This window comes from Cyrtonyx montezumae, unplaced genomic scaffold (assembly GCF_038088225.1).
Source record: "Cyrtonyx montezumae isolate F1298 unplaced genomic scaffold, pur_monq_1.0 scaffold_0, whole genome shotgun sequence".
Taxonomy (NCBI): domain Eukaryota; kingdom Metazoa; phylum Chordata; class Aves; order Galliformes; family Odontophoridae; genus Cyrtonyx; species Cyrtonyx montezumae.
Window position 1 is genome coordinate 50,717,877 of NW_027071824.1, and position 22,752 is coordinate 50,740,628.

The following is a 22,752-nucleotide window of genomic DNA, read 5'->3' on the forward strand; positions in this document are numbered from 1 at the left end:
GAGCTCCCTGGCACAGCCTCACCTCACATTCATGTTTTGCTGAGGGCTTGTGAGATCCCTGACGGATCCCAGGTCACGCACTGGGGCTTCTCCAAAGTAAATAAAAGCTTAGGGTACGCTGAACTCCCCTGGCTTTGTCGGAATGCCGTATCACAAAGATCAGGGCATCAGTTAAGATTCCTATTAAGAATTTCATCGAACACATTTTCCTTGCGCACCAGAAACAACGCGTTTAGAAAAATCCTATTTCATTACTGGTAGCGTAGCCACACCGCCTCACGAACCGGACTGCCTTGAACCCCCTCCAACCCTGCCCACAGGAAAGTCAGCCGCCATCTTAGCAGCGCGGGGGCGGTGCTTAAAGCGGGGAGTGCGGCTTCCGGGCGCCGGACTGCAAAGCGGTCGGGCTTGGAGGCGGTCGTGTACCGTTGTCGTCATGACACAGTCGGTGGTGGTGCAGGGTAAGGGGCTCCGAGCTGTGGAAGTCTTCTCGCTGCCCCCCGCCCTGTCTGAGCTCTGTCTCTTTTCGCAGTGGGTCAGTGCGGGAACCAGGTGGGCTGCCGCTTCTGGGACCTGGCGTTGCGGGAGCACGCGGCCGTCAATAAGGTAACGCTGCTGCCCTTGCCCTGTGCCTGTGTAACCAAAGTAACGCCGCTGCGCTGCCAACACGAGCATCCATGCGTTCTTGCCAGCTCCAATCTGGCCCTGAAGGCCTTCGGTACCACGAGAGGTTAACGCAGGGCTATTACCTCACCTCCTGTGTCCCTGGCGGTACAGCAAACGAAGCAGCCCCCCTCATTCCTGCCCCATGTGTGGTGCACAGCTGTAAAGAGGGCACAGGATTACAATAAGTGCTTTCAACAAAAATGCATCCTTGTTGCTATGACTATAAAGATACTGGTTCCTAGTAAACGCCTTCAATTAACAGAGGTGATACTGCGCAGTCCTCAGTGCCTTTTACTGAAGTAGCTGTAAGAAGGCAACAGGTGGAGTTCCTGTGTGCACTGAGAGTCTCTTAGTTGCAGAGATCCAAACTGTGTCATCATGTCTTCAAGACTCTAGAAATTGAAAGGAAAAAAAACATGGTAGTGTATTAATTTGAAAAATACCTTAATGCTGGGGTAGGTGATTTGTACGGCAGCCCTCAGCAGGGAGTTCAGAAATCACCAGCGCAGCTGTCTACTTCCACAGAGCATCATCTCTGTGTCATGTTGCTGATAAGTTGAACTACCTAAGCAGCAGCTCTGTGATTTAATAGTTTCACTGGGATCTTCAGTAAAATCCTAAATGTTTAGAAATGAAATAAAAGTATTTGTTTAATCCTCTGCTGAAAAACAGAAAAGATTGCTGGTTGCAGTTCGTAATATCCAGTGATACTTGAGTGAAATTCAGAACTGCAACAGGAGTGGTTCAGGTCAGATAATCAGGAAGAGGTTCTTCACCAGAGAGTAATCAGGCACTGGCACACTCTACAGGGCAGTGGCCGTGGTACTGAGCTCCTGAAAATAGACTTGAATATTAGGTGGTCCTGTGTGGAGCCAGGAGTTGGACTCAATGGTCCCTGAGAATCTCTTCCAATTCAGGGTACTCTTGGGTTCTATGAAATTTTCTTTTTAATGCTGTCTGGAGCTGTCTGGGTAGGACATAAGTGTTCATCCTGTTTGGAGAGTGGGAAGTTTGGTGACTTCCAGAAGTTCACTGTAACCTAAGTTATTCTATGAAAAAGTACTGAGTACTTATGACGTATCATCTTATCTCAAATTGTTTATTTCCAGAAAGGAATTTATGATGAAGCACTGAGTAGTTTCTTTAGGAATGTGGATACAAGGTAAGTCTTCTTATCATGAAACTCTGCGTGGGTTTAACACAGCAGATCAACAGTTCTAGCATCTCCTTTTAACCTAAATTGAAACTCCTTTTTTTTTTTCACACTAGATATAGTTTGCACTAGAAAAAGATTCTGCTTTTTTGTCTTCTTCTCAACCTACTATCCTTTTGGTGGTGGAAGTGTTTGGTTTTACTTTTCTCACATAAAAAAAAAAAGGACAGTCAATATCTGGTAGCTTTTGCTGTTACCAGTCAGATCAAACTGCAAGCTTTCTGAATACTAACTTAGCAACATTCACTGAAGACATGTAAATGGAATTATGTATAAGGTCATTCAATTTTTAAATCTGTTTATCTGCCTTTTTATCTGTAATATGCTGTACAGAGTGGTGGCTGTGATTTAAGTTTCATACCTTAGGAGCATTTCATTGTATCTGTCCAGTTACAAAAACCCTTCAAGTTTGCATGGAACAGTTGGACACCTAGGTATTATTGTTGCATTCTAATTAGTTAAAAAGCATTTGACCAGCCTTTGTTTCCTTCCATCACGCAGCAAAAGTACAGTGTGCCATTTTAACTAAAATGGCATTTTTTTTATCTCAGTTCTTTTCTTAGGAAGTCTTAGCATTTCCTTTCTTTAATCCAGAAAATCTAGATGTAAACAATGTGTGTTTTTGTATGTGCCAGATGGAACCACAGAACTTTCAGCAGGTTGACTGCAGTGTAAGCATTTCACTGTAAAGGGGAAGGACTTACCTCATTGAGTCCTGTAGTTCTCAAGGAAGATTTCCCTATGAGATTTCATCTTTTATAGGAGCTATTCCTTTTACTTTGGAAACAGTTTCCACTTTTGATAGTAGCATTAACTATAACTTAAGGAAAAAAATTTCAAACTCTGTGGCAGGTAGCAATGCTTTGGTTTTTTGGTGCTGTGAGTTTTGATTTAGTTTATCAAAAAGAAATACCTCGCCTTCAGTGTCACTGCAGGTGTAAAACCCCATGTTAGAAAAATGACAGTGTAGCACATCTTCTGTGCTATGTTGTGCCATCTTTCTGAATAATTAATCTAGGTTGAATCATCTTGCAAGGAAAGTCCATAAAAACACTGGCAGATCTAGACAGAGGTTTTTCTTTTTTACTAATGCTTATTAAATGGCATAGGATTGGAAGTGGATTTGTGTCAGTTCTCTGATTCGTGACCTGTCTACAGAGGATTTTACTCTAGGACTAAAATAACAAGGAATCTGAGCATCCACACTCTGCTGTCAACTACAGTAGGAAGATATTTTGGTTGCCAGTGAACTGCACAATGGAAAGAAAGTTTTATTTGTTTATTTTTCACGTAAAAATTGTATTTTCATTTTGGATAGAATTGGCACTTAATTGGTATCTGAAATCACTTTTCACACTTCAGTCACTGTATTACAATTTCTCTCCTTCCTTTTCCTTTCCCACCAGGGAATATAAATCACTGCTGGCAACTGGAACTACTGGCATATGTTGTAAAGGGGTGTTTTTTTTTTTTAGTTTAAAAGCTTATTGGTTCAATCTGAAAGAGTTCATCAGCATGATCCCTCTTACAGGTGCCCCACATGGGCCTCTTTGAAGATGGAAAGTTCTGCTTTCCACTTGTACCAGCCATCTCTCGTGTGCTGCAAGAACACATACCTTCTACTGTAGAGGCTGCTGCTGGTATTAATTTTCTAGAAACCAGACATCAGAACATTCAGCAAAGAGAACACTTGAAAGCCTTCTGTATTTGTGTCAGCAATGGCCAGAAGGTTGGCTTGCTGCAGTGGACTGAGAAGCAAAGTACTTTACCTTCATCAAGTTGGCTGTGTACTGGTAGCTATTAGAAGCATCTTAGGTCAAGCAAAATAATTACCCAGATATATAGTGAATGTGTGTGGCAACAAAGTGTACTAATGGGCTAATTGTGTAACAGTTTTCATGTTTGAGCTTTCTTATGATAAATTTAGGTACCCAAACAATATTAAATATAGAAGATGCCTTACTCCAAAGATCATGCATATTTTATTCAAGCAGCAAGATCTGGTAGTTTATAGGATGAGCTCAATAAAAAATGTATGACTTTATATGCAGAAAAGCGTATCTTAGATAAGCCAGAGGACTGTAAGGAATGCAGGGATTTTTTTCAGCAACAGAAATTACAGGCAGTCATGAAAGACCACAAAGACCAGTAAGAGAGAGAGAAAGGTGGGTGGTTTTTGTGTTGTTGTTTGTTTTCTCTCCAGGTTTTGTTAGTCCCTGAAGAGAAATAAAACTTAATTGGCTGTGGACTCTAACAGGGAAATGCATAGGCTGGAGTAATCAGTGTGAGTCCTGTAGGCTGCTGTGGTTTGTGATCTGATAAGTAGAAGTATTTGGAAAGCTGCTTTGAGTGAGAGCAGAGGAGCTTGCGGGGGAATCCAGCACAGGCCCATCCTTCCTTTTACACTTGTTTGTGATGGGAGTGAGCGTGGTCAAAACATCTGGTGCTTCCGATGATGTTTTAGAACATGATTGCTATTTAATGTTGTGTAAGAGATACTTTGGTTTGTTTCAACTTAAGTAGATTGGCCCCTAAACTAGGTGGATTGAGCCATCTTCCAATATTCTTTTCTTTTTCCTTTTGTTAAAAAAAACTAGTCTTGAATCCGATTGGACCAGAATAGAACATCTCATCCTCTGAGTGCAAAGCATCAGCATTTGTTATGGGAAAAAATGATTTTACACAATTCACAGCCCTCTGGGCTGGTTCAGTGCAACCAGTCCTGGAAAAATGACTGATGAAGCTGCATCAGCGCAGCGTGATTTCTGAGCTAGTAAATCTTAGTGGCAAAATAAGCCAAGCACAGTGCTGTGCTAGTGCAGTTGTACTGCTTTCTTGCATTGAAATATGGCAAAAGAACAGTGCTGTGCTTCCCCCACTGAAAAATCTAGCAGTTATTTGGTGCAGTGTATGATTTAGATGTACCACATGCTAGGAAAAAGGGTATTGCTTTCAGTTTTGGCAATGCTTGTAGAGTTAGAGCAGAGGCTGTATGGGAGAGTGCTTACCTTTTTCATCCTCCTGAAGTTCTGCTTAAGATATTTCTCATTGAGATTGCATTCTGTAACTGCATTCTTTGGGGAAAATAGGAGGTACATTGTAGCAGGGTGTTTGTTTATATTGTAACAGTACTCTGAACACTAAAGATTAAGGAGGGAATTAATATTCCAATATATATTGCCTTATTTTCTTTTATGGTTGTAAACTTGGAATAATGTTGTTTTTTGTTTTTCCAGAAGAGCTGGTGATGGTCCTGATATTTACAAAGGAAAAATCTGTTCTTTAAAAGCACGAGTAAGGCAATTAATGAAGGCTGTTCTTTTTATACCACATATTTGTCTGACTGCATAGGGATTTTCCTGTTTTGTTTTTTTTATGTTTTTAAGTACTCTGAATAGCAACATTACTAATAATAACTTTACGGTTCAGGGGAGTTTTGCTTGTTTAAAGTACAATTTGAGTGAAATGATTGCAGACAGTACCAAGTGTTTATTTTGAAAATCATAAAGGATGTAGGTTTTTTGAGTCTCTTCTGTTTAAGTGATTAAGAAGGAACAAAACCTGAAACATACCTGCTTTTATTCCTTTGGGAAAAGTGGGGAAAAGTATTTTTAAAATGTTAATAGTGAGTAATTGAAATGGTGTGCTATTGATTAGATAGCAAAGCAGTCGAGGTGAACTTTGCAGGTGGGTTTGCAAGAACTGGTAAAAACAAGTCTCTCTGAAGCACAGTAGAAACAACATACCTTTAGTGTTGTAGATGTTTTTCCTTTTTTGTGTGTGATAATTTCAAAGAGTGGCTTGCTTACTGACTGAATTTCCACACTTTCCTTTTTCACAGGCACTGTTGATCGATATGGAGGAGGGTGTGGTAAATGAAATTCTGCAGGGACCATTGAGAGATGTGTTTGATAGCAAGCAGCTTATCACAGATGTTTCTGGTTCCGGAAACAACTGGTGAGATCCTCTTCAGAGCAATTGGATGGCATTTGAAAAGGGAAATGATAACAGTAGCATTCTGATTCGTTTTGCTGCACCTGGGGAGCTGCAGCATATTACCAGTGAACTTTGGGGTTGCTGTTGCCTGGAGGAGGGCTTTGAATACCATTTTACAGAAAGATAATTCTGCTGATAAATCATTTTGTCTATTTTTTGTTTTTATTGTTTCTTCTTGGTGATTTATTTCAGAAAAACATGGTTTATACTTTTGTTTCTTTAGTATTCAGCTGTTTCCATTTCTCTTTAAAAGCCATAATCTAGTTTGGGACTGTGCACCTAGCATGGAAATGAGATACATGATAGTCCAGATTTTTAAGTGTCATGGATGCTGGCTTAGTGCAAATAAATGACATTACCAAAAAGAGAAATTCATGAAAAGATTGATTAGCATAATAAATTTCAAATTTTCACCAAGATGGTGCTGCATCTCTGGTAATATTCAGTACCATACGGGCTGGGAATCAAACGATTAGCAAATATACTGAAGGAGAGTACTATACAGGGAGTAGCACTCACCACGTAACAGCAGGCAAGTGTGCTGAAAATTATCTATTTGGTTTCTTTATCTCTGGTAGCAAATCACTCACATAGAAGTCTAATGAATATCAGTATGCTTGTATACAAGGATGTCCTCACTGTTATCAGGTGTAACTTTCAGTTCATAGTTAAAATTTGATCATTCAGCATGGGGTTTTATTTCCTTACTGGTGTAAAATGATAATGCAGGCTTCGAAGCTGTGAATTTATTGGTGCTTGCATTTTCAAATTTAAATCCACATCTCAGCTCCCATGTTTCTGCAATGTAGTCACAGTTTTGCAACTATGACGAGTTAGGGGTTACATCCAGCTCTGGACTCAGAATTATTAAGCAGTACATTACAGAACATTCAACAGAGGGAGTTAAATAAAATAAAAACTGGAAGATTTTGAAGGTTTTTTTTTTTTTTTTCTTTCCTTATCTTCAGGGCTGTAGGTTACAAGGTGTATGGCTGTCAGTATCGGGAAAACATTGTGGAAAAACTGAGGAAGACTGCAGAACATTGTGACTGTCTGCAGTGCTTTTTTATAATTCATTCTATGGGAGGTGGTAAGTATACTTTTCATTGTTAGTATGATTGCATCTGCCACAGGTAAATAAAAATAAAAACCTAAATCTTGAGAAAAGACTGCTGTAGTAATCTACATCATGAAGAATGCAGAATGCGATAACACAGTTGAGTGGACTTGTTTGAGGAACCTGAATCGCAAACTTACTTTAGTGTTACCTAGAGGAGAAGCACAGCTTAAATTTTAAAGACAAGGAAAGACAGTGGATGGATCAAGATAGGTGGCAAATGCAAGAAAAAGCTGAGTAATACTGATCAGAAGGAACAGTTGCCTCAAAACAGTGACATCATTGCTGCAGTCAAGCTTTTAATTCTGGAGAAAGTGTTTTCAGAAAGGTTTTGAAGGAGACTTCTGATATTGCTTAGCTTTCTTTTAATGTTTTATTGTTTTTGTTTTGTTTCATTTCTAATTTCCCTTCAGGTGAACAGTTCAGATCCCTTCAGGTGACAGTTGCATCATTTCTGTATTGCCACTGAGCATTGCTCTCCCAGAAACATGAGGTCAATTGCTTAATTTGTGAGGAAATTTCCATTATTTCTGAAAATTGCTGTGTTGTCCATAGATGAAATTGTCTACTGCTGGGAATGTTACCTGTACATGACAGAAAAAAAATCTACTTCTCTGATTTGAACTGAATGCTACGTGCTTAATGCTAATGAGGAAAAAAGGTGTTTGCACTGGGGTAAAGGGGTTGTTCTTTATTAAGAGGAACCTTATAAAAAATCCTCAAAAAAAAAGTAAATTTAAATAATTGTTTAAAAAAATTTGAACCAACCCAAACAAAATATTTTATTTCAAAATTCAGTTTAAAGGTTTTTAAATGCCAAGAAAGGTCAGGTAAAGTCTGGTTGCGTATTACGACTTTTTGGTTTGCATGTATCTTTGAGACTATTCACTTCATTTTGTCTAGGAAAGTATGAGAAATATCATTTAGTTATTTTCTTACCTTGGAAGAAGCTTTCTTCTTTAGTTTCTATCCAGATAGCCCCCGCTGTCTTCAAAATACTGTAATGTATACAAAATTGAGAAATGGTATGTTTCCAACGCACGCAACTTTAATGCCTGTAAGAACTTGGATTTTTGCCTTCTTTCATTCCATTTTCCTTCCTAATTATTTTTAGGGACAGGATCTGGTCTTGGAACTTTTGTACTAAATTTGCTTGAGGATGAATTCCCAGAAGTGTATAGATTTGTTACTTCAGTTTATCCCTCTGGTGAAGATGATGTTATTACTTCTCCATATAACAGTGTTCTGGCTATGAAGGAGCTTAACGAGCATGCAGACTGTGTGCTACCAATAGAGAATGAAGTAAGAAATAACATATTTCTGTCAGTTTCTTTCTTATTAGGTTGTACATCTCTGTGCATTGATTTGAGTGCCAAGTCTTAAAAAGCATCTTCTTTTTAATCATAATTGAGCTCCTAAGTAACTTGCAGACTTGTGAAGTAATCATTTAGAAAATGCTCTATACTTTGCTTCCACCTGCAAAGTAGCCTGGAGTGAATTTTCTTTCTGTCTTATTTCAAGGTAAATAGTGAGATACTCCTGCTTTCTGAGGCTGAGTCATATTCTTTTAGCACCAGTTTGTGTATAGTATTGTTTAAGTGCTACAAAGGAAACAACTCATCACTTCAAATTCCAACTGACTTGGCTCTACTCTTTACTGATACCATGTCATAAACATACCTGACCACACAAACAGAAGCAAGAGAAAGTAAAATATACTTACAGAATGTTTTTGCTTTCTCAGGAATTATGAGAGTTTTAAATACACTTTTTAAAAGATTAAGATTTTGAATAATTTATCAAAAGTAAAATTTCTGAGTCGAGCTGTGTACATTTGTGGCAAATAGGGAATGTACATTCAGGAACACTTCAGCCAGTTGGAACTGGTCAGAAGTCGACTATATGGGTATCAAAGCTGTAATGTTTGAACTGCTGTTACCATATCTTAGTTTTTTTCTTTAAGATTAACTGAAATGAAAAAAGCAAGAGTATGGGATTTGAAAGTTCTGTGGACTACTTGAATGCTTTTTCTTGTTTGGTTTTTTTTTTTTGTGTTCTTCTTCCTTTCAAAGTCTCTGTTTGATATAGTTAATAAAATTCATCAGATGACCAATTCTGGGAAGTTAGGGTCAACTGTGAGGCAAAACAGCTTGCTAACATCAAGTGCAGGCACTACAAAAACTGTGCAGGAGAAGCCATTTGATGCAATGAACAATATTGTAGCCAACTTGCTGCTGAACCTGACGAGGTAAAGTTACAGATTACTTCTCTGTACAGTATTGCTAGAGGCAGTTTGTGCTCACTATTGCTTTCAGTATGACATCGGTTTCTTCTTTTTAAGAATTAGTTCTTAAACTAATGAAAATTTGAAGTGTTTAAAAGTATTCATACTGCAGGGGTGTTGCTCTAGCTGTGATAGTCTTAGAATTGAGGTAGGCTTAATACTGCCCTGGGAGATTAGGATTTCCATGCCAATTTTATTATTATATAAATATCATTTGACTGTTGTTGTTCCTAAACTGTCTATTGCTGTAAGAAATTCTTGGTGAAAAAGTATTTCCAAAGCAGTGGTCTGAACAGCTTGTAAGGGCTGCTAAGTTGAATGAGATTTATTAGATACTAGCCTACTTATTTAAACTGGTATCAAGCTGCTATGTCTGCATGCTACAAAAGAATGCTAAGGACTACAGCCAGGAACATTAAGGTCTCATTTTTGATGATAAATTGTTCTACAATGAAAAGTGTGAAGAAATAGTAATAGCATTGTTACTGCCAAATGTAGAAGTTTAATAATTATAGATAAACAATCTCTTGAAGTATTGTTTTACTGTTTTATTGCAGGGAATAGTTGAAATATATGTTTAATGAATGTTTACATTATAAAGGTAATTTTCTTAGTTTGTAACTATTTTGTAACATCTCTTAACTTCTCAGCTCTGCTAGGTTCGACGGTTCCCTTAACATGGATCTTAATGAAATCAGTATGAATTTGGTTCCATTTCCTCGACTTCATTACTTGGTTTCAAGCCTGACACCTCTGTATACACTGGCTGATGTTAATATACCTTCTAGAAGGCAAGAAGAAAATTTCATTGTGGAATTTTACAATTGAAGCTTAATTTCTGATTCTTCCATAGTTTCCATTAAAAAAAGAAAAAAGAATTCTATAGCAAAACTAAGGCAGAAGTCCTAAAGGGTTTAAAAGCCTGCAGTATTTTCAAATTCATCCTTCTTGATTTGAAGAACACCTTTTGTCCCTGTTCTTTTTTTAATGGTTGAGCCAGCAAACTTAATATGTTTTTGCTATGCCTGTTGGTAAATAATTCTGCTGGGAGCAGTGCATTTCTAGATGATAACTGGAACCTGCACCATTAAGTTATTTGATTGGTTTGAATCTTTTTGCTGTTACATTAAATCTTGGACCACATATACCTTTATTTCCAAGGTTTCTGGAAATATTAAACCCTGAAAGGCATTTTGAAGAACTTCTGTAGCCTGCTTTAATAGACTAGATAACTGTTTTTATCTTCACCTAGGTTGGATCAGATGTTTTCAGATGCTTTTAGTAGAGATCATCAGTTAATTCAAGCTGATCCAAAGCATAGCCTCTACCTTGCTTGTGCGCTTCTTGTTCGAGGGAACGTGCAGGTCTCAGACCTTCGCAGAAACATTGAAAGGTTTGTAATAGCACACAAAGTAATCATGCTATTTTTCATATCAGTATTTTTCAGTTGTCCAGGAAATTCTCTGTTCTTCATCTGAGGAATTTCAGTACCAAATCTGTTTGTTTTTTTTTCTTAATTGAAGAAAGGAAGGAGATGTAAATTGCTTTCATAACAAGGTAGAGTAAGTCACAGCATTCTTCGATTTACAAATAAAAGAAGCTGACTAGATGTGCCTGTTTTCCTCTTCCCATTCTTAAAAATGTAAAAGAGAGTAAAGGCTGGCCTTCCAGAGGTCTCCTGCTACTATGAGATTTTGAAAGAACAGGTTCTTTGCTATTGCTCACACTGTTCCTACCTTTTATGCTATTGTGATCTATGTGGCTGCAGCAAGAAAGGTGGAACAGAGTACTGAATGGAGTTTACAGGCAGATAGGTGCGTGGGGAAAAGTTCTGAGAATCAAAATAATTTTACCTATATCAGGTAGTCTCATCTCCACACAGTATTAATCTACCCCTCATAAATCTGAGTGCTTGCAGTTACTTTTATAGACGTACATGCTTGTAACTTTACTTTTCAACCCTAATACATTAAACTAACAAAATGAAATCAGTGCTTACCATGTAAATTTTAAATGTGCCGTTTCAATCTGAGGTCCAAAATGCCTTGTTAAAAATGCTAATTCTGACTGGTTTACTTAGTTGTGAAAGCTTCAATATTAACCTTTTAAGACTGTTAGCAAAGGAAACTCTGCCTTTGTGCTCTTTATATTCCATAGGTAAATGTACACTTTTGTATCACAGGTTGAAGCCTAACCTGCACTTTGTCTCATGGAATCAGGAAGGCTGGAAAACTAGTTTGTGTTCGGTACCTCCCGTGGGCCATTCCCACTCCCTTCTCGCTTTAGCAAACAACACCTGTGTGAAACCAACTTTTATGGAACTCAAAGACAGATTCATGAAACTCTACAAGAAAAAGGTATGGCTCTGTCATAAATACATCGTTCAGAGCCACAAATGATTAGCATCTTGCATTACAAGGAAACAAATCTTAGAATCACAGGACTGCTTAAAAGTAATATCCCAGGGTTTTTAACTGTGTTATCTATCAGGGAATCATTCCAACAGCTGCTGCTTAACAAGAGTGAATCCCTTATTAACCCATACCTACCAGGCAGTATATTTACTTTCTTCAGCAGTGAGCCAGTGTCCAACAGATGTGCCTAACAGATGTTGAGGTGTACCAAAGACAGCATATGAGAAGATTCATGTGTAAGAAATCAGTAATACCAACTGTGATTACTAAGTTACTGAAGTTGTTAAGTATGTAGGCAAAGGTTGCCAAGGCACGTCTTCAGATCTACTTTACGCAGTTCTACTCCCCTCATCAGTGCAGGCCAAATAATACTTGGTGAAGGAAACTGATTACGTTATATGCCAGTAAAGAGAATAACACTGCATTCATTATTCTCATAGGCTCATCTTCACCATTATCTGCAAGTAGATGGGATGGAGCAGGGCTGTTTTTCTGAAGCCGTATCGTCCTTGTCTGACCTAATAGAAGAGTATAACGAACTGGATGCCACAAAAGGTGGGCTTAGAGCAGACGCATCAAGATTGAAGATAGCTGTGTAAAGAAGATCCCCAAGCATCTAACTACTTCAGTGAACCCAAATGAATTGCAGAGTGCCTACCTATTGTCGTTCTAAAGTAAGACTGGGACAACTGCTTCCTCAGCTCTCTGAGAAGCGTCACATGAAGTGACAGGCCCAGCCTGTGGGAAAGATTAGAACACACCTAATTATGGTGAATACCAGTAACACTTCCATATTGTAGAGTAAATTGATGTACCATGTGCTGCAAAGAGAAGAAAGAGAAGTTGTAGCAGCCAAAAGGTAGTGCTTTTCCCAGATGTTGAGCTTACGGTGAACTAAAAGCAAGCCTTGGTTCAAAGAAGGATCAGTGTTGCTAATTTTTTTTCATTTTTTTCTAAATGATGAAGAGAAGAAAAGCTGCGTGCTCTTCAGAGATGAAAGCAACCCTTTTAATGGAACTTGTTTCTCAAACCTTGCAGATGAGCAGTCATTTTGGAATGCTCTAAGCTACGTTCATAATTTAAAAGTTTTTCACTTTATTGTCGTACTGAGCTGACAGAGCATTCTCAGCTGCCACCAAAGTTGCCAATTTCAGTGAGTTTGCCCAAATTAGATTTCTTTATTATGAGTATTAATTAACATGTTATTTTAATGATTCACGTATATAAATGCTGAATTGCACTCGATAATGAGACAATATAGTTATACCTCTGAGTGAAAAACGCACTTACAATAAAGACTGTTTTGGAGAACAAAGTTTATATGTTTAAAGACTGCAAGTAAAATAGATGTTTTAATACTTACATTTACCAAGGTAAGTATATTTTTATATTACATTATTTTAAGAACTTTTGCAGAATGTACAGCTATTTCCTGTTTACTTACCAACCTTGAGTGTCTTAGAACACAAAGACTGGTGAACTGTTACAAATCAGAGTGGGCCAATACAGTGATCTGAAGATTTAAGTCCTTCTAGCAGAGTTTGAGGGGGTGTATAACTAGGCACAGCTTTCAGTGTATGAGCCCAGAAATAGTCAATAAGAGCTTGTCATACTATTTGTTGAGAGTGTTTTTAAGAAAGTATTGTGAATAGGCGTTTCCTTCAAATTTTGTAGTTCTTTTATCTGTAGATGTCATCTTATGTGTTCCTTTACATGGTTTATATTCACAGGAGTACAGAAGGATTATCTGCTGCAAAAAGCAGTTAGGTCTTAAAATTAATTTATCATGTTTGAAGCAGCATTCATGTCTTTTGCCTTTGAAGATGCATAGTAGAAAATTGTTAGTTTGAGAATTGTGAATAATAGATGACATATTACAGGGTAATGTGATTTTGGTCTTTTTTTTTTTATAGATAAGTCACAGCATCTATGAATCTAGATGTATTTGTCTTGTTGAACAAGGTGTGACAGTAGGTTACCAAGCTGTCTCACTGCGTTTTCTTGAATTACCAAAAGTTTTTCTTTTGATGGAAGTGTTATATACATAATTCTTGAGAATGTATTTCCACATACAGTTTAAAAGGATGCGTTCATACTTGCATTTCTCAGTTGTGTTTTTTAAAATGAATATTCACATTTATAGTTTTGCTACAGAGATTGCTGGGGCGACACGTAATGCTGACTCCTTGGGATGTGAATGTGCTGTCACCCTTGCAATGTGTTACAGTGAGTGGTGTAATTCATAACATTTTGAGTTCAGAAAATATGTCACCTGGATCACTGCAAATCCTCTGGCATACACAAGATGTTATCCACATCATCTTCCACTTGAAGAAGCCTTCATTGGGACACTCAAACTGCAGGGTGATCGTTTTGGACTTATTAGGTATGCAGCACCTCTTGTCCATACACACCCCACAGAAAGTTAATTTGTAGCTTTGTGTGGTTGAACATCCAGAAAAAAATAGTTTCTCTGCTCTAGGAAGCTGGAATGTTGGTTGGCATGTTTTTCCTTTTGGAATCTGCAAAACAACAAAGAAAAGCTTATGTTTTTACACATAAAAAACAGAGCATGTAAAAGAAAACTTGTGATGTTTGCACAGAAATATCTTCAAAATTATGCCCTCTAAAAGCTGTCTTATTTTTCTTTCAGTACACAAATAAAAATATTTCAATTAACCAACCAGCATGACACTTTGAAATTATACTTCTGTAGCTTACTATTAGAAGTTCAAGACTAAAGGGAGAAATGTTGTTTTATGACTTAAAAGTGTTTACAAATGCATCCATTTTTCCTTCTGATATTTTATTTTCTACAAGCAAGTCATTTTACATAGGTTGCTATGGAAGTAATACCTCCTGTTTATTTCCTTGGAAACTGCAAGTGATACAGTAACACTACATGATAGAGCAAAACACAGTTTTCCAATGTAGTCACCACATTAGCCGTATATTTTTACCAGTGGTGAGCAGGAGCCTACATACCATGCTCATAAAAATCTGCAACCAGCGGAAGCGGCCCTCTGGTGCCAGTAATGAAACATACTACCCACTCTGCTGATGTCTCACTGCACTCACTTCCCCTGTGTGGTCTCCATAAATGTTCAGCAAGCATCTGTGAATGTCAGTGGGTGCCACTTTTCTGCACAGAGGAATTCAGTGACACACTTTTTGCTTGATAGGCACTTAAATCTCAGATTCCATTCTGTCAGACTGCCCCTCTGCTGCCATCTGTCACACAGCAACAAAATGCAACAGAATATTGAAGGGCAGGTTCAGCCTCTGCTTCCACACCACCAACATGTCTCTGATGTTGTGGGCCAACATAATCAAATTAGAGGTGTTTCTTTTGGAACAGCCCTCGTGTATGAGAAGGTACCTTTATTGTCTTTGGGATATTGGTCAGACAAGGCTGGATGAAACATAATCTCTTTTCTTTCTTCATTTCACACTTCTTGTTTTCATTGGTCACTCTGCTGGATATGCCTATGCCACATGTCCTGGAACACGGTGTCCAAGGAGTTGCCTGCACCAGGCACTTCTTCTTCAAAACTAGTGGTAAATTTCTGTAAGCTAAAGCAGCAGTATATTACTTATGCAGCAAAATAACCCCAAAAGGATTAACTGAAAATAAACAGGATAAGCATTAGGCTTCTGCTCATGCAAGTAAATATAAAGATGAGGCCTTAAAAAGTTACTCAGAAGCCTTAGTGCTGAGATGCCATTAAAATTTATTGACACTCGTATCCTAGCAAAGACTGTAAAACTGCATGTGTTGTATGGCCCTCCTATTTAATATGAAGAAAATAGTGTGTGAAGAGTTATTGTGGAATTTTTATGGAATGGCCAGAGTGGAAGAAACACTGATTGTTTAAGGCTAAACACTGCTCAAATGGTGGGGGTGCTATAACCAGTAGTACCTGTTCCTGGGAGATGCTGTATTCTTTAAAGAAAAAAAAAATTGAAGCCTTGTAGAAATTCTTGGTGTGTATGGAATCTGTGTTTAGATAAAGGGAAGTTAAATGGTTGCTTATACTTCATACATTTTTAAGTATAACCTCAGTACGTCCCTAAATATCTGAATTAGGTACAAGTTGGACAAGGAAAGCCAAAAAACATGAAGAGTAGTGAAGAGAAGCCTGGCACTTGTTAATCATGTTAACAGGAAAAAAAAAGGAAAAAAGACTTAGCAAGGTAGATATTGGCTCATTCATCCATCCATGCAGTTCATGCATGAGTTTATCTTGTAAATACCTGCCACTCTCTGGGTATGTGGGATACATCCCCCTGTGCACACAACCGATGTGTTTTACTGGGGTCAGATGGTTACCATTGTTTTATCTTCCCCCTCTACTCTGCCTTGGTGAGGTCTCACCTGGAGTATTGTGTCAAGTTCTGGGCTCCCTGGTACAAAAAAGACAGGGATCTCCGTGAAAAAAATCCAGTGGAGAGCTACGAAGATGATGAAGGGTATGGAACATCTTTATGGGAAAAGACTGAGAGACCTGGGTCTGTTCAGCCTTGAGAAAAGAAGACTCAGAGGGGATCTGATCCACGTCTATAAATATCTAAGGAATAGGAGGCAAAGGGACGAGGCTGGACTCCTCTCAGCAGTGTGTGGTGATAGGATGAGGGGAAATGGCCACAAACTGAAGCATAGGAAGTTCTGCACAAATGTGCATGGGAACTCCTTCCCAGTGCAGTGACGGAGCAGTGGCACAGCTGCACAGAGAGGTGGTGGAGTCTCCTTCTCTGGAGACGTTCCAGACCCGCCTGGACGCCTACCTGTGCAACCTGGGCTAGGGAGCTGCTGTGGCAGGGGGCTGGACTCCATGATCTCTGGAGGTCCCTTCCAGCCCCTACAATCTGTGATTCTGTTTTCAATGGATGTCCCACTCTGATCAGATTAGCAACGCTCTGTAGAAATGCTCTTCATTTGAAGTTGGTAGCCTTACTGAGTGTAGTTTTACACACTGCATCAAATACCTTTTATAGAAAGGTCTTTGACACAAGGTATTATAATTTTTAAACAAAGATGAGCTTCGTTTTTCATTTTTGCAAACTTGTGTAACCATCATTAACATTTTAGAAATTGTCCAAACTGAACTTCAGGTTGAATCTCCAGTCTGTTTATTTGCAGATGGGCTCATGTGCCCCTGCACTATCTTGAGAATGTTTTCTGATAAGATTTGAGATCCATTTTTATTGTATTGATCCATGATGATGATTCAGGCCATAATTTTTCCGTAATTTATATTGCCACTGAATAAGCAGCTCAGTTTTCTGGTACCTGCATTAGTTGTGATGAGGATGCATTTTGTAATGTAAATATGCACATGCAAAGGGAAGGAGAGAGCAGAAGGGCTGACAGGTGAATTCACACAGGGAAGGGCCTGGAAAGCTGCTGCTGTCAGTGGCAAAGAAAATGAGAGGACTGCAGTGTCAGCAGCAGAGCAAGAACAAGGTTGAAGGGAATATCAACTGCCCATGGCAGAACTGCATGGATAAATTGTTGGGTTGTTTTGATCACACTACATAGAGAAGAAACTAGAGGGAAGATTATCCTTGCAATGTCTGAAGTTTAGTGAGCTGAGGAAAGCTGCTAAGGCAGTCTATAATTTTCTGTTGTCCATCTGAAAACGGAGCCTGCAATGCTTTAATTGGTGTGTGAGAAAACCCAGACTCCCTACCACCACAAAGAGAGTGAAAGCAAGGAAGTTCCTGGGCTGCTAAATGGACCAGCAACCCTAATTAGGCAGATCTGATGGGCTGTGAAACTCTACAGGAAGATGGGCTAAAGGAAGCTATGGGTATTAACATATGAAAAAAGGCTTTTTGTTTCTCATTTGCATTGTCTTTAGCGAAAAGAATCTGTGAGCTGAGAGTAAGGGGGGTAATTTGGACAGACCGGACCCCCTGGCAATGGCCTTGAGCAAGAAGAGGAGTAGCCAGCATGCCGTCAGCCTGGCTGCCACAGCAGGGACACTGAGTGGAGCAAGGCTCATGCACGGAGTTATTACCAGCATAGCAGGGCACACCTGACATCAGCCTGTAGTTGACTGATTGAAGCTGCTTGATCCGTCCGGGGCCACACACGGGTTGTCCAGACTTCTTCCTACTTGTGCCACTGGAGCAGGGACTTGCTGCTAATTTTGGTGTGAATACAGGAGTACATCCAATAGCACCACTGATACACAGGCACTTATAAAGTGGGTTAGGCTGAAAGGTCTGCCCGTTGAGATAGTAAATGCCATTAAGCTCACATCCTACAGCTACCAGATCTGCAAATGGTAAACAACAGTTACTGACACAGAGGAGCACTGCGTTCTTACTAAGTGCCTGATGTGATCATCCTTCTTCCCAGAGCAGTGACAGAGCAGTGGCACAGCTGCACAGAGAGGTGGTGGAGTCTCCTTCTCTGGAGACGTTCCAGACCCGCCTGGACGCCTACCTGTGCAACCTGGGCTAGGGAGCTGCTGTGGCAGGGGGCTGGACTCCATGATCTCTGGAGGTCCCTTCCAACCCCTACAATTCTGTGATTCAATCCTGCATTCACAACTTCAAGTTCTTCCCAGCCCAAGAGCATTTTTATTTAACCTCAATGGTAACTACAGCTGTCCCACTTTAAATCAGCCCTATAACATGTCTGCAGTGAGCTAGTTCAGTAGTGCATTGGCAGGAAGTTTAAAGACAGTCCCTGCACCAACCGGTGTGCAGCCTGCATTTATATAAATCGCACAGCACAGAGCTGCACAACTCCAGCAAGCCAGGATCCCACCCTCCTGGATTTGCAGAAGAGAATGTGAAAGAACGACTTACATGCGCACACGCCCGTTTCATACCTAGGCTCATCCTGCGAGTAGTCACAGTAGAGGCCCTTGTGGGGATCGCAGATGTCTGCCTCGTTGCAGACTTCTCCCGCCTGCTTGGCGCAGGCCTTGCAGCAGCCACAGCCGTCCTTCAGCAGGCTCACCCCAGGGCTGCAGGTGGGCACCGGCGGGCACTGGCAGGGCCAGCGGCACAGCTCCGTGCGTGGCTGGGCCTCGCTGCTCTCAGGATGGTTTCCACCAGGCCTCGGCTGCAGGCGGCGGGTTTGCGCCCTGCAGAGAAACTTACATACGGTGGGATGCTTTGAGAGCTGCATGTTCTCTGCATAGCTGGTACAGCATAAAATGAAGCTCCTGAGGTCACGGGATCCCCAGAAGTGAGAAGCTACAGGACTTCGGTAGGGCGAACCGGTTCTAAAAGTGCATGTGGCCTACTGCAGGTATGGAACACCGCTCCTTGGTCATTCCTTCAACTGGACAAAGCCCGTAGCAGATAAAGTAAGGAAGTGGTTTAAAACCAAAAGTGGATCTATTTTGATTAGTCCTTCCTACAAGCCTTATATAAAATTAACAAGCTTATGACTCACCCCACTGCTTGGCAGCCAAACTTTTGGGATACTTCTGATGGCAAAAACCTTTTGAAGTAGGGGAGATTCAGAGGGTTACTTTGGCTGAAAGGAGTACTATATTATTTTCAAATTCTCTTGAGCTAGCTGCAACAATTGCATCCTGTGACTAATTAAGGGAGGCTGGTAATTGCTCTGAGCTTAACAGGTAACTTTCTAAGCAAGTATCTACTTGGATTAGTAAATGCTCCTTAAGCCTGGGGCTTACAGTGCAAAGATGGAACTCTAAAATTAGAGATTTACCTCAGCAGTAGGAACTCAAGAAGTCAGAATTCACTGTTTCCAGATTCCGTCTCAGAGTTCACATCTAAAAATGTCCTAAGTAGTTCTTCACCAGTTTATTTATCTTTCTAAGGCACTGGGGAAGATTAAGTCAGCACAGTATGAAAGGATTTATTTGAGTTAGGTATTCTGTACATTTCTGTGAAGGAATACGTCTAAAATATGCCAGTTTAGATCTTAGCAGTAGGCATTTTCATGCTGGGTTTCAACAGAAATGCGGGCTGTGGTACTGCAGTTAAGCAAGGATGGACACGGAGTCCAGTGCTGCGGTGTAAGCGGAGTGTAAACCTGGGAGCTCCTCTGGCCTAGCAACTCGTACTGCCCAAAAAGCAGGAGGGAAAGATGAGACCCAGGCCCTCATCACTTGCCAGTATCACCATCCAACCCTGTCCACAGCAGGGTTGGAACCAGATGAGGCCCCATCCAACCTAAGCCATTCTATGATCCAGAAAAGGAGCAAATTTCATATTTTTCTGGGCATGTCCAGTCCCAGCTATTTGTTTCTTTTCTGGGCATGTCCAGTCCCAGCTATTTGTGTCATTTTGTCTCTCCATCCCTCCAGCTGCAGGGCATCGCTAGCAGAAGGCAACCTGCAGCAGCTGGGGAGGGGCTGCAGCACTGATTGGGCTTTCAGGTCTGCTCTCAGCCTCTGCAGAATCCAACATTTCATGTGGTATATCACATGAAAGCTTTTGCAACATAATTGAGCTGGCCTAATTGCATGGAGCATTGAATGACCTTTTAAAAGACTCTTTTTTCTACCATTAATTTCCATTTTTTATGGTCATTTGGAACTATACTTACGATATCTTAATCCACATTTACTAATGAAGCTCCAAAGTAGTAGTTTTCAAGCCCCTTTGGCTGTCTGATTTTTAAGATACATATTAATTCTGAAACTCAGTTCATGCAGTAAATGAATAATGATCCTTCATCTTGCATTCCACAGGGCAGGCAGAAGATAGTTTCATAAATGTATTATTTTGCTAATCATTGATTGTTTGCTGATAAGGGATTTCTTCAAACCCTTTTACTCTAAATGCAGCAATAATACAGAAACAAGTAACTTCAGTTTACTGTTTTTTGAGCACCTAAGCTTTTCTCTAAACCATAGTGTTAATTTGATGAATGTGTGCACAGGAGTGTTAAAGGCTATTAAAGGCTTGTTCTGGAAAAAACTACATGGAAAACAGGTGTTCCCATAAATTTCTCAGTGTTCAGGAAGGTCTGTTTGGTTTAGGAAATTCACTTTCTTGCTGCCCAATCGGTTTTTCTTCTTTTTAAGCATTAAAGTAATATAGTGTTATTATTCTGAGTTTGGCCCTGTGCCAACTGTATGCGCGTATGTGGTTTAAATCAGGCATCCCATTTCAAAATGGGTACATGTAGCAGGAAATGATCTCTGTGCTTCATCCAGTAAGTTTAATTTCTATTACAAATTCAAGCATGCTTAACACCTACAGAATTCTATCTAAGCAAGTGTTTTCCCTTTCCCTTTTTAGGGACAGCTGTCAGCTGAGAGGTGTAAGACTTCAAAGCCACCCCATGAGAAAACACGATTGGGCAAGTACCTGATCTTTTTAACTCTGCAATTAGTGAATTGTCTGAACAATCTTCAAAAATCTGTTACGTGATGATGAGAGTTTAAAATTCTGCTTATCAAGTTTACAGGCCATATATTTTTTAATTATTTTATCTCAAAACTTCTCTACAAACCTATCCTTTTACTGGCCCTATGCACAGATCAGAAAATGACACCATTGTATAGCAGCCTTTCATATGCTGTTGTTTGTTTTCATGTATTTTAAGGATTGAATGAGGTATGTATGGCATAAATAAGTAGCAAAAGTAGGCAATATGTTATTACTAATGTTCAGTTATCTCAGACTAGCTTTAAATACTCTAAAAGTTAGCAGAGACTGTAGACTCTTGAAATGTTTCCGTTTGGAAGTCATCTTGATCATAGAGGAAAAGTACAATGAGTAAAGGTGAAGTGTAGTTTCAAAATTAGGTAAATAATGAATTTGGCCCTTGACGTCTCTTCAGCAATAGTAATCATTTAATATTTTGTCATAAAAGACACAACGTAACCCAGACTAGATGCCTTTCTAAAATGCAGAACTAGCTGAAGTCGAATACCTGAGTATACATAGATGTATATGGAACATGAGATAAGATGTTTACTTCCCTACAGATGTATCAGATAACTACTTGTGCTTACCTTGTAAAAAAAAAAAAAAAGAAAAGAAAGGGAGAAAAAAAGCAAGGTCACTGGCAATTTGAGCTCGCTAATACTCCTTTTTTCCCAAAGAGTCTTATTAATGTACAGGTTAGAGAGGAAAAAATACCAAGATCAGGACAGATGCTGTAAATAAGCTGCACACAAAATTTTCTCCGGAGTGGCGAATGGTTCCATATTCCTTAGGAGTAATATGCTTCTCTGAAATTTATTTTGTTGTTAAGCAAATAAAAACTTTAAACCCAGGCAGGGCGAGTAAGGGAGGAAAAATCTTTTTCTCCTATTTAATGAACTTACCTGCTGGGTGCAGGGGATGATGAAGATAGTGGGAAAAAGGAGCCACTGCATATTCCTGCACACTCAGAAGTGGAACTGGGAGATAGGGAGCAGGCTGGGCTGTGTCGGAGTGAGCGCTGTGCACAAAGCTCTCCTCTGTCTCCTTTGCCAGCCCAGCTTTCCTGAGCACATGCACGAACACATAGACACATTCACACTTGGAATTCTCCACTTCACACAGATCCAGCTTCACACTAAAGCTTCCAACCTGTCTTCATTCCTCTGTCCCGTGCTGGGGTCCAGCTTTTCACACTCTGCTTGATGCCATCCAGCTGCTTCAGCAGATCCTTCGTGACTGAACAGAGGTCGGGTGGGGTGACAGCTGATTCTCAAGACCTTCCTGCTGGAGATGCAGTGTTATTTTTGACTTGTATTCAAGTCCATTCAGGAATTTATGAAATTTGAAAGGCAGAGCCCCAGATACCTGTATTTGTTGAGGTGAGGAAAGCATTGTTGCTCAGAATGTTTAGTGCACAGAATCATACCATAAAAATTAGCACCCTTTGATATAAGCTTTCCAAATAGGGAAAGAGGGAGATGCTATGATATGTTATAGTGCTAGTACACACTTTGCACTGCTTCTTTCCGTGGAATCCTAATGTTTTTTCCTTGGAGCAACCTGTCCTACTGCTAAGGCACCCTGCTGGAACATCCTACTAGACCTTTTAGCTCCCCAGCTTTCCTCCCCTCACTGCTACTGAAGTGATGTGCCTGACTGTTGGGCTAACAGCTCAGTTCAGCTTTCCATGCAA

At 39.9% G+C, this 22,752-nt stretch overlaps 2 protein-coding genes across 3 annotated transcripts; one reads left to right on the plus strand and one right to left on the minus strand.

Moving 5' to 3' along the window:
* The first annotated feature begins 387 nt into the window (after nucleotides 1-387).
* Nucleotides 388-12,289, plus strand: TUBE1 (tubulin epsilon 1). Of its 2 annotated transcripts, XM_065734961.1 has the most exons (12): nucleotides 388-461; nucleotides 533-606; nucleotides 1,776-1,828; nucleotides 5,116-5,173; nucleotides 5,721-5,836; nucleotides 6,844-6,965; nucleotides 8,107-8,294; nucleotides 9,065-9,240; nucleotides 9,927-10,067; nucleotides 10,529-10,669; nucleotides 11,459-11,633; nucleotides 12,131-12,289. In XM_065734961.1, exons 1-12 carry the CDS (start codon nucleotides 437-439, stop codon nucleotides 12,287-12,289), a joined length of 1,428 nt encoding a protein of 475 aa, XP_065591033.1. In that variant the 5' UTR covers nucleotides 388-436. The 2 variants fall into 2 exon arrangements, with proteins under 2 accessions (XP_065591033.1, XP_065591041.1); XM_065734969.1 differs by lacking the exons at nucleotides 388-461; nucleotides 533-606; nucleotides 5,116-5,173 and having other exon boundaries at nucleotides 1,774-1,828.
* A 1,641-nt stretch (nucleotides 12,290-13,930) lies between these two features.
* CCN6 (cellular communication network factor 6) lies at nucleotides 13,931-22,012 on the minus strand. The gene is made up of 5 exons (XM_065736907.1): nucleotides 21,962-22,012; nucleotides 18,510-18,801; nucleotides 17,729-17,971; nucleotides 15,070-15,263; nucleotides 13,931-14,212 (listed from the first exon to the last, which is right to left on the minus strand). Exons 1-5 carry the CDS (start codon nucleotides 22,010-22,012, stop codon nucleotides 13,931-13,933), a joined length of 1,062 nt encoding a protein of 353 aa, XP_065592979.1.
* Nucleotides 22,013-22,752: the final 740 nt, after the last annotated feature.

Bases quoted from the DNA above. Each gene is read 5' to 3' on its own strand.
- TUBE1 (XM_065734961.1), top strand. From the start codon at position 437: ATGACACAGTCGGTGGTGGTGCAGG. The intron at 5,174-5,720 runs GTAAGGCAATTA...CCTTTTTCACAG, and splicing joins TCTGTTCTTTAAAAGCACGA to GCACTGTTGATCGATATGGA. The intron at 6,966-8,106 runs GTAAGTATACTT...AATTATTTTTAG, and splicing joins AATTCATTCTATGGGAGGTG to GGACAGGATCTGGTCTTGGA.
- CCN6 (XM_065736907.1), bottom strand. From the start codon at position 22,012: ATGCAGTGGCTCCTTTTTCCCACTATCTTCATCATCCCCTGCACCCAG. The intron at 18,802-21,961 runs GTAAGTTCATTA...ACCGTATGTAAG, and splicing joins TCATCCCCTGCACCCAGCAG to TTTCTCTGCAGGGCGCAAAC. The intron at 17,972-18,509 runs GTAAGTCGTTCT...TACCATTTGCAG, and splicing joins TGAAACGGGCGTGTGCGCAT to ATCTGGTAGCTGTAGGATGT.